General features: G+C 55.6%; 1 protein-coding gene across 2 annotated transcripts; it reads right to left on the bottom strand.

Annotated features, from left to right (window-relative positions):
- Positions 1-1,152: 1,152 nt before the first annotated feature.
- Positions 1,153-9,481, bottom strand: NUDC (nuclear distribution C, dynein complex regulator). Of its 2 annotated transcripts, XM_063177406.1 has the most exons (9): positions 9,348-9,481; positions 8,264-8,341; positions 5,892-6,104; positions 5,553-5,636; positions 5,060-5,173; positions 4,465-4,659; positions 3,835-3,918; positions 3,629-3,747; positions 1,153-2,007 (listed from the first exon to the last, which is right to left on the bottom strand). In XM_063177406.1, exons 1-9 carry the CDS (start codon positions 9,441-9,443, stop codon positions 1,956-1,958), a joined length of 1,035 nt encoding a protein of 344 aa, XP_063033476.1. In that variant the 5' UTR covers positions 9,444-9,481; the 3' UTR covers positions 1,153-1,955. The 2 variants fall into 2 exon arrangements, with proteins under 2 accessions (XP_063033476.1, XP_063033475.1); XM_063177405.1 differs by lacking the exon at positions 9,348-9,481 and having other exon boundaries at positions 8,264-8,524.
- Between the last annotated feature and the right edge of the window lie 321 nt (positions 9,482-9,802).

Below are 9,802 nucleotides of genomic sequence, written 5' to 3'. Positions count from 1 at the left end.
GTGCCTGGGGCTGTTTGCAGAGGACAAGGCCGGCAGTGAAACACCTTCTGTTCCGCTGCCGAGGGGCCGAAGTCCAGGGGCAGCTCTGGGATCAGCCAGGTTCACAAACACGGCCTGGCCATTCACCTCCTGCAGGGTCAGGGCACCAGGGCTGGCCCCGTTCTCCCACTGACCCTCCTTCCTCCCCAAATCCCCCCAGCTTCCCTGGGGTTCACCCACAGAGCTGAGAACAGGGAGAAGCTCGTCACACCCAGAGCAGCTCAGCCCTCCCAGCTCCCCTGCCCCACAAACCAGGCAGGGAGCTCATTCTGGGGCTAAAACCTTCAAATCCAGCAGAGTTCAGCTTTTTTAATGAAAACAGGAGATGCTGCTCTTTTATCAAGGCCAAAGTACAGACAGGCAGGTGCGTGTAGGGGGAAGGCAGGTGGGTGTAGGTGATCTGTAACACAAACAGGCAGGAGGATCCAGCCCAGAAGCAGCTGCCCCAATCTGGGTCCTTGCTCACCCTCAAGGTCACTGCTCTGCTGGGTGGGAGCTGCTTTTTAACCCCATGAGTCTGTAAAACTCTTCATGCAAACAGTGCTCTGCTGCTCAGAAAACAACCCCACCACACCAGGAGCTGTGCCAGGCCGGACTTTGCCCAAACAGATTTTCAGCCCTTTGTGCCCATCCCTTGGGCAGGAGGTGGAAATGTTTGGGGGAGGCAAAGGAAAAGCCACAGCAGCAGGGATTTGGGATAGAGCCCAGGATTTCCTGACACTCTCCTTGTTAGCTGGGCATTAAGGAGACCTGGGGCAAGGGGGGGGTTCCTGGTGTGGTCATGTGCTGCCCTGTGGAGAGCAGAGCCTGGAGCAGCCACCCTGGGGTTAGATGGGAATGGGGCTCAGCAGCGCTCCTGAGCAAAACACAGCTCCCAGTGCCACCTCCTGAGGGAGGGAGAGACCGTCAGTGCAGAGCTGGGAGCACCAGAGGGATTCCCAGGCAGCTGCAGAGAGCACGGGCACAGCACCCCTGGCACCCTCCCTTCTCCTTCCCAGCCTGGACCCCTGGCATCCTTCCTTCCCCCTCCCAGCCTGGACCCCTGGCACCCTCCCTTCTCCCTCCCAGCCTGGATCCCTGATCCCCTCTGCCAGAGAAACCACACACTCTGCCTGGGATATTCCACTTGTTTTCCTTTATGTTGCACTGCAGTTTCAACAAAGACAGAACATGCAGAGTGATGCCACTCATCAGCAGGAGCTCGCACAGCCAGAGGGGAGGAAGGCTCTTGGGGAAGAGGCAGGAGACACTCCCAGCAACAACAGCATCCCCAACGCCCCCCACATCCTCCCCACGCACAGCCACAGAGCCCCAGCCTCTCCTTGCTCCAGGACAGCAGCCCGACCCTCCATCTGTGCTGGGAGCCTGGGGTGCTCCAGCTGTCCCACTTGTGGCACAAACAGGAGCAGCAGCAAGGAGAAGCAGGGTCTGTCTCCACTGCAATAGCTGTGCTTTCCAACTGCTGTTCTCCCTTCCCAAGAAGGCAGGGAAAGATTTGCTTTACAAAATAAACTGACCCTTGTTTTCACAGGAGAGCAGGAGGGAGCAGAACTGAGGAGTTCCTGTGCCGGTGGCAAAGAGCGGATGAGCAGCTCAGAGCAGCCCAGGGAAGCGAAGCAATACCTCAAGGGTTTATCCCAAAACCTCTCAGGTCTGGCTCTCTCAGCCCCAACACCCTTTTGGCTCTAAGCCCTCCTCCCCTCCTCGCTGCCTTTGGGAGCTGTGGCAGGTGGCTCTGTCTGGAGCTGCTCGGGGGCCTCTGCTCCCAGGACACCGAGGGTGGCTGGGCAGGCCCTCCACAGCAAGCTCGGGTGGGGGATGCTGAAGTTTAACTTGTCCAAGGTGAGGAATATCCAACCATACATTTCCTGCCCCATTCAAGGGGCTGACTGAAAGAGGGGGGGAAGGGGGACAGCTCAGTTGAATTTAGCCTTTGAAAAGTCCATTTCTGGATGCTGTTCCATGAACCTGCAAGGAAAACAAAGACAGGAGTTTGAGTGAGTCAGCAGAGCCAAGCAGCTCGGTTTGGGGAGGGGAGGGTTCCTTCTTCCTGCACTCTGCTGCAGCCCCACACCCTCCACAGCACGGAGGGCTCTGCTGAGCTCCCTGGGACACATTCCCTGGACTTTCCCTACAAACACCTTTTCCTCGGGTCAGTGGGAGCAGCATTCCTGCCAGGCTGCCAGGTCAGCAAGCCCAGGCACACGGGACCTGTTAATTATCAAACACTCACCCTCAGTGCTGCCTCGGGGCTGCACACGTAGCAGCCACCACAGATTGTGGGGCACAGGGGAGATGGTGAAGGCAGATTAGGGCTGCCAGCTTTACTGGAATATGGGCAATATCCCCAGTGCTCTGACAGTAAAATCTCAGGGAGGACACGACCAGAGGGATCTGGTTTCACACCAGGTGAAATCTGATTTCAAATGTACTGCAGTCCCAGCAGAGGGAATAATCACAGAATGGTGTGGGCTGGAAGAGACTTTAAAGATATTCTTTTTCCAACCCCCTGCCATGGACAGGGACACCTTCCAGGGGCTATTTGGACTCAGGCTGGCACATCAGGAAGTTGTGAGGGCAGTGCCCTGTGCCCAGGAGTGCCCAGTGCACACAGAGGCTGCTCTGCTCTGCTCCCCAAGGGACACAGCACATCACAGCCCTGTGGAGGCCTCACACACCCTGCAAGGCAGGGCAGCTTGGTCTCCTCTGTGTTCCCATCTCGGGGTTTCCCTGGAACGTCCCCACAGCGTTTCCACTTCCAGGCCATCTGTGCTGTGAGGATCCTGTCCTTGTTTGGCAGCCAGGACAGCTCCCCTGGCAAACACCAGCACCCACATGGGTGTCACTGAGCCACCTTTGCCCTGGACAAAGTCTAAACTTCCTCTCCATCCTCTGCCAGCTTCCAGAGCACCCAACAAGAGGCCCTGCCAGCGAGGTGTCCTGCATGTGATCTCCCAGAGCAGAGGGTGCTTCCCATCCCACTGACACCAGGGCAGCCTGGTCCCTGCTCTGCTCACAGAGAAGCTTCTGCCACGGGAGAAGCCAAGGGAGGCAAGGAGTCAGGTCAGCCACAGCAATCCTTCACCCAGAGATAAGGTGTGGGGCTGCACTTGCTGAAAAGCTGTGTGACCCAGAATTGCCTCCACACCTTCCCAGATGGCCTTGGGAGCTCCAGGAATCATTTCTCTGCCACAGTGCACTTATGCCAAACAAGGCAATAAAGCCATAAAAGTGGCTTGGGGACAACTGTCTGGAGGGAAGAGGGAGGGGTGATTAGCTGGCTACCGAGGGAGATTAGACACCAATCAAGACCATGGTAAAGTTCAGCAGAGATGGCACCTCCAGCTCCAAACGTGCCTTCTGGACTTGAAATCAGCAGATTAGGGCAATTCCAGAGCTAGGCTATTCCCAGATTTCACCACTGGGCTTTCTACCCCCACAGGCTTTTACAGACACTATTGTTGGTGGTTGGCCAACAACACAGAGATGTGCAGAGGTGAGCATGGCTGGGACTGAAGGCCAAGCTGCTGCTCCCTTATTTGTGCCAGAGAGGAAGGTAAAGCCAAGCAAAGGAATGAGCTGCACCCACTTTTTCAAAATATCCTGCTTCTTCTGCTCATCAGAGGTGGGCAGGCCCATGGACTTCTGTCGCTGGTCATACATCATCTTCTCCACCATGCTGCGAGTTTCACTGTCCAGGTCTGACAACTGAAAGCAAGACCCACATTGGAACAACTCTGGGCTCAGCTGAGGTAACTCCTGAGCAGGCTGTCCCTTAAAACAAACAATTCTTACCTTTGAGTTCTCTGGATTGATTTTCTTGGTGTTGATTTCTGGGTCTGTGGAGACCAGTTTGTTCCACCATTCCATTTTGTTGATCTAGAGGACAAAGAAGCAAAACCAGTTTATCTTTCTTGGACTTGTTCTAGGGTTTTTAAGTCTCAGCCACAGGAAAAAAAAATTTCAGAGTCAAACTTTGACAGTTTCCTAAATATCAGTAAAATCTGAACATAGATAAAGGGTATTTTTGTTTCAAACTACTTTAGGCAGCCTAAATTTTCACAGCTGGGAGATCTGAGAGAATGTCAGATGTCCCATTTGGCATGACATAAATGGGATTACAACAAACCACCTGGAGAGGCCCAGAGGGGACACAAGGAGGTCTGCCCCTGGATTTTCATGTCACTAACAGATGTCAAAACACACTAAAGGACAACATTAAAATGACTGATTTCCTTCCAGCTTTTCCTGAACTGCTGAGAATTACACTGGGTATCCTGGAATAGCATGAAATCAGGCTGCAGATGGAGGAACCTAAATACCCCACTGCCAGTGTGCCCAGGACACCAGGGTGGCCCTGTTCCAGCTGAGGCCCAGAAGGGGCTGAGGGCCAGGCCTGACCCTGCCCAGCCCCTCCTGCTGTACCTTCTCCAGGTGCACGGTGACTGTTTTGCCATCCTCGATGAGCCAGGAGCTCTCCTCCACCTTGACCTCGTTGAAGAGCTCCCCATCAATGACAGGAGGGTGGCCCTTGAGGCCCACCTTGAGGCGGCGTCTCTGGATATCCACCACCACGTCCTTGCCCTTCAGCCTGAAGCTCACCTTGAAGGGCACAGCCAGCTGCAGCAAAAAGGAGCAGATCTGAGCAGCTGGGCAGGGAAAGTCCTCCTCACCCCCCCATGCTGCTGCTCCAAGCCTTCCTGCCTTGGTTTCACCAGAGCCAGGCAGAGCAGGGACTCTTTTCCTTGAGGTACTGAGTGAGCAGAAAGTGAAATGAAGAGACCATAAAAAGGGAAGCAGATTTTGATGCCTGGTTAAAACAAGACCAAAATTTGGAAAACCAGAGCTCCTGGGAATTTTACTGAGTTACCAAGCTCTCTGCCAGCTATTGGAACATTGCTGTTTCCAACAAACTTCCAGAGGCAACTGGGACACAGGAAAATGGCTTCACCTCTTACCAGCACCTGCTCTTATTCCCTGTCTCAGATTTCTCAGATCCTGGCCGTAAAGCACTACTTACATCCAATTCTGAGAGAGTCTGTGTCCATCTGTAATTTGGAAGGTCAGCTCCATTGCCAGAGTTGGGCTTAAGTTTTCCTTTATCCTTCTCATCTTCCTCTTCATCATCTGTTCCCTGAGCAATCCAAGATAAAGAATAAAGCTATTCCAGTTTCCATTGTAACAAGACCTCTTCAGTTGTTTAAGGATTGCAGGTCAGTTGTTTGTATTTTATATCCCCTTAAATTTAGCTCCATAATTAACAGCTGCTTCTGGTAAAACATGACTACAAAAAAAAACCAAAAGCCCTCTGTACTGGCACATTTAGGAATTAACTGTGCATTTTTAAAGCCAAATGTTCTAATTTGTATTTTCAAATGTGTATTTTGGACAGGGCTTGGAGCAGCCTGGTGCAGTGGAAGGTGTCACAGCAGAGGGTGGAACGGGATGAGCTTTAAGGTCCCTTCCAACCCAAACCATTTTATGCATCTGAAGTATTTCCAGACGAGTTTTACCTGTTTGTTGGAATCTGAAGATTCACCTTCCTCCTCCGAGGGTTTCACTGGCACACTGTTACCCTGCCCTTGTGCCTCTTTCTTCTGTTTGGAAAGAGAAGAGCAGGAACACGCTCAGCCGAGAGCTGGCACTTTGTGTCACCTCCTGAGCTGGCACTAGATGGCCTCAGCCTTTCAGCTCCAGCTCCACTTTGAAAACAGGGCATTTTCAGCCCTTAGAAAGGTTAGGGGGAGGTTAGGACAGAGGTACTGCCGAGGGAAGAACAAGCCTGAGCCGCTCTAGCCCTCGCAGCCGCGGGGAGCACAGAGCTGCACCGGCACTACCTGCTGGGCCCTCACCTGGTTGATCTCCAGCTGCAGCCTCTCTGCCTCCTCGTCGGTGAGCTCCTTGATGCGCGGCTCGCCGGGCTGCTCCCTGTCCCTGTCCCTGTCCCTGGCCAGGCGCGCCGCACGCTCGGCCTTCTCGCGCCGCTCGGCCTCCTGCCGCGCCTTCTTCTCCCGCCGCTCCTTCTGAGCCAGCTTGTTGTGGTGGCTGAAGGCCTCTGTGATCAGCTGGGGACAGGGCACAGGGGGTTAAACACCACCCACCTCACACCTGAACCACCACACAGGGCCAAAGACCACCCATGCTACACCTAAACCAAGCCCACTCCTGAGGAGCACAGGCTGTGTGGATCTGGTGTGTCCCTGCAGGTATGAAGATCCACCTGGACACCAGCACCAGCTTGTTGTGGTGGCTGAAGGCCTCTGTGATCAGCTGCAGACAGGGCACAGGGGGTTAAACACCACCCAACTCAAACCTAAACCAAGCCCACTTGGTCTCCTGAGGAGCACAGGAAAATCTGCTGAGTTGCACGGATGTTGGGAATCTTCATCTTTCATCTTTGCTCAATTTTTTGGACTCATAATCTAGAGATTTTTCAATTTAAAAAGCAGAGGAGGAAGTGAAAAGGGAGAAAAAGGGGAAAATTTGAAACATTTAAATGTAGTTCTTCCTAGTTATGCAGGGAGTATGTTTCCAGGAGATAACAGTGAAATTTAAATCCTCCACTAATTTTGTCCTTTGTGCAATTCCAGCAGGATGAGTTGATGCCCAACCCAGCCACCCGAAGCTACTCCACACCTCCAGGACAGCTGGACACACCAGATCCAGCTTCTTTACCTACTTCTGACCTTTCTGTGGGCTTTTCTCCAGATGGAGCCTGATTTGGAGTGCCATGATTTGGAGGAGAAATGCTTGAAGCCCTTGTTTTTACACTGAGGGGTGAGTTCCTCCACACACCCTTTGTTTCAGCCCTGCTCCCAGGTCTCCGGAGGTTGTTGTGACTCTGGGAGTCAATCCCAAGGTCTGGCTGCCAAGGGAAAGCTGAGTACACAGGCAGGGAGCCAGAGCACTGCCCCAGGCTCGATAAGGCCAGGGCTGCTGTGCACAGCAGCACGTAGGTGAGCTGGGGTCTGCCCCAGAAACAACAGGGACACATCCTCAGATGGGAATAATCACAGGGGGAACTTTTATTTATTTATATATATCTATCCTAGGTGTTTCAGGGTTGGGGAGAAATCCAGAGCCTTTTCCAAGCAAACTGCAGTTTGTAAGCGAGCACTGAGTGTTTCTGCCTGGCTTTAGGAGCAAGGATTGTTTACACAGCAGCACGTAGGTGAGCTGAGGTCTGCCCCAGAAAATAAATAACAGGGACAGATCCTCAGACAGGACTCACAGGGGCAACTTTTATTTATTTATATATATATATATCCCAGGAGTTTCAGGGTTGGGGGAAAATCCAGAGCCTTTTCCAAGCAAAGTGCAGTTTGTAAGCAAGCACTGAGTGTTTCTGCTTGGCTTTAAGAGCAAGGACTGTTTATACAGCTCAGCCCCAGGGTCTCCTGGAGTACAGAATGCAAGCTGTGCATCCCCCAGGATGTCCCACCTGGGTGAGGAAACCACCTGCAGTGCCTGAGCTTGTCCCTGTCACTGCTCACACCCCGAGCCTGCTGAAACAGCCCCCAAAACATGCAGTGACCTTCCCACCCTCTCCTGTCTCCTGCATGCCAAGGGCTCAGCAGGGCTGGGGAAGCAGCTCCTTCCCTGTTTGTGGTGTTCCTGTGGTGGCAGAGCACAATAAAGCATTGTGACAGATGCCAGCACTGCCAAGGACAGCAGCCAGGCACCTCTGAGCTCAGGTGGGATCACACAGCCCCCAGGAACAGGGGACATCTGCTCTCTATTCCATAAAAAATGACTGTGGGGTTCACCTTTCTTTCTTTCTTTCAGAGAATCACAGATGTTTTGGGCTGAAAGGACCTGAAAGCCCTCCAGCTCCAGCAAGGGCTCCCTGCAGGAGAGGGGATGCTCTGTCCAGGCTGCCCAGCCCGGCCAAGGGGCAGCTGCATGTGCAGAGCCCTGGACTTTGTGTTTTTCCTGGCTGAGCAAACAAGGTAACGGGGGGGTTATCACCTGCCGTGTCACTGCTAAGTCAGTGTGTCTGGCAGGTTTGCTTTCCAAACTAGCCTTTGGCCAGAGCCTGGCAAGAAACCTGCACTGAGGCACCAGCCAGCAGGGAATTAATTGGGTGCTCCTCACCTGACAGGGGCAGCTCGGGGTCTCCTTCCTTCCCTCGGAGCTGCTGTTCAGGCAGGGGAGCCCTGGCATGGCACACACACAGGTGGGATGGAAGGGACAAGAGCTAAAGGCCTGCAGGTTTATTGTTTACCTTCTCTGCTACTCCGTCCTCTCCCCCGGTGAAGAAATCTGTCTTCCTCCTCAGGAAGCTGAAGAAGGTGTTCACGAGCTGGGGAACAGGGTGGGGAGAGAGGGAGCAGTGAGGCCAGGTCACTGAGAGGCACCTCGTGTCCCTGGAGCAGCCTTGATCCTTTGTCCTCCCTATCTGTGGCTGTGCCAGCAGGGCCCTGGAGCCAGCCCCGTGAGCTCTGCCTCCAGAACACTCAGCTGGGCACATCCAGCCTGGATTCCTGCACAGAGGGCTTGGGGTGCTTTGCTTGAAGGCAGCAGCTTATTCCCAGCTCCTGCTCCCACACCTCAGGCTGTTATCCCAGGCAGGAACGGATTCATGCATGCATACATATCCTATACATATATATATACCCATAGCATGTTTTGCTTCTTTGCACACCTAAAAGCATGCAAACTCCTTGCTTCTACAGCTGCCAGGGTAAAAATGCACTGATGCATGAACCAGCACCTCCAAACCCCCTCTGGAATCCCACATTCTCCTTGAGCTTGGCTGATCTTTATTTCCCAGGAATCCTGTCCCGTGGGGGTTTCACTCCGAGGTTTTGCCACATGAGGGGCTGTTACAGGATCATTTTTTATGAATTATTTCTGAGTGGGATGTGGGTGCGATGTTCCCACACCCTCCAGCCCTGCTGCCGGTCAGTGCCGGGATAGCGGAGCCCGCAGCCTTGGGACCGGGGCGGGTGAGCAGATCCCGAGCACGGGGGGATCCCGCGATCACGGCCAGGCCTCGCGGGGCTGTGCTGGCAGGCTGACCGGGACAGCTCGATGCTGCCCCGTGGTGCTGTGCCCCATCACCGGCACTGCCGCGCACCCGGGGCGCTCCCGGGGCACTGGGGCCGGGCTGCGAGGCCGCGCTGGGGGCACCGCATTAACACCGCACTCATTAACGAGCGGGCCCGGCCGTTATCGCCGCTCCGGGAGCGGCGCACGTGCGGACCCTGCTCCACGTGCCGGGGCGGGGCCCGAGGAGGCCGGGCCGCTCCCCGCTCGCTCCTCCGCTCCCGCCCCGCCCTTCCCGCGCCCGCTGCCGGCGGCGCTACCTCGCGCACGCCGCCCTGGTGCTGCTGGGCCATGGCGAGCAGCATCCCGTCGAAGCGGTCCTCCTGCTCCGCCGCCTCCTCCGCGCTCAGCCCCATCGCGCCGCCGCTGCCGCACCGGGCCGCCACCGGAACCGGAACCGGCGCCCGCGGAAGCGCGAGGCCCTCCCCGCCCGCCAATCCCAGCGCGCTCCCGCGCCGCCCTCTTCGCCGATTGGTCACGAGGGCTGTCAATCTCGCAGGGAAGGGCGGGCCGCGCGGCGCGGCGGGGTTGTCATGGCGACGGGCCGGGCGGGCCGCGGTGCCCGGGGCGCGGAGAGGGCCCGGCCCGGGCCTGGCCCGTCCTGCCGGGGAGCCGGGGCCGGAGGGGCCCCCTGAGCCTCCTTTGCTGAGCCCCCCTGCTCCCTCAGCCGCTCCTGGGCCCCACCCCTTCCCAGCTCCGAGCCCTTCCCTGGACT

This window comes from Melospiza melodia, chromosome 27, assembly GCF_035770615.1.
Source record: "Melospiza melodia melodia isolate bMelMel2 chromosome 27, bMelMel2.pri, whole genome shotgun sequence".
Classification (NCBI taxonomy): Eukaryota; Metazoa; Chordata; class Aves; order Passeriformes; family Passerellidae; genus Melospiza; species Melospiza melodia.
The sequence above is the reverse complement of the archived record's forward strand: the minus strand, read 5'-3'. Positions and strand labels throughout refer to the sequence as shown.

Coding starts and splice junctions, on each gene's coding strand:
- NUDC (XM_063177405.1), bottom strand. CDS start 8,509: ATGTGCCCAGCTGAGTGTTCTGGAGGCAGAGCTCACGGGGCTGGCTCC. Junction 5,174..5,552: donor CTTCAGATTCCAACAAACAG/GTAAAACTCGTC, acceptor TGGATTGCTCAG/GGAACAGATGATGAAGAGGA. Junction 3,919..4,464: donor TCACCGTGCACCTGGAGAAG/GTACAGCAGGAG, acceptor TTTGTCCTCTAG/ATCAACAAAATGGAATGGTG.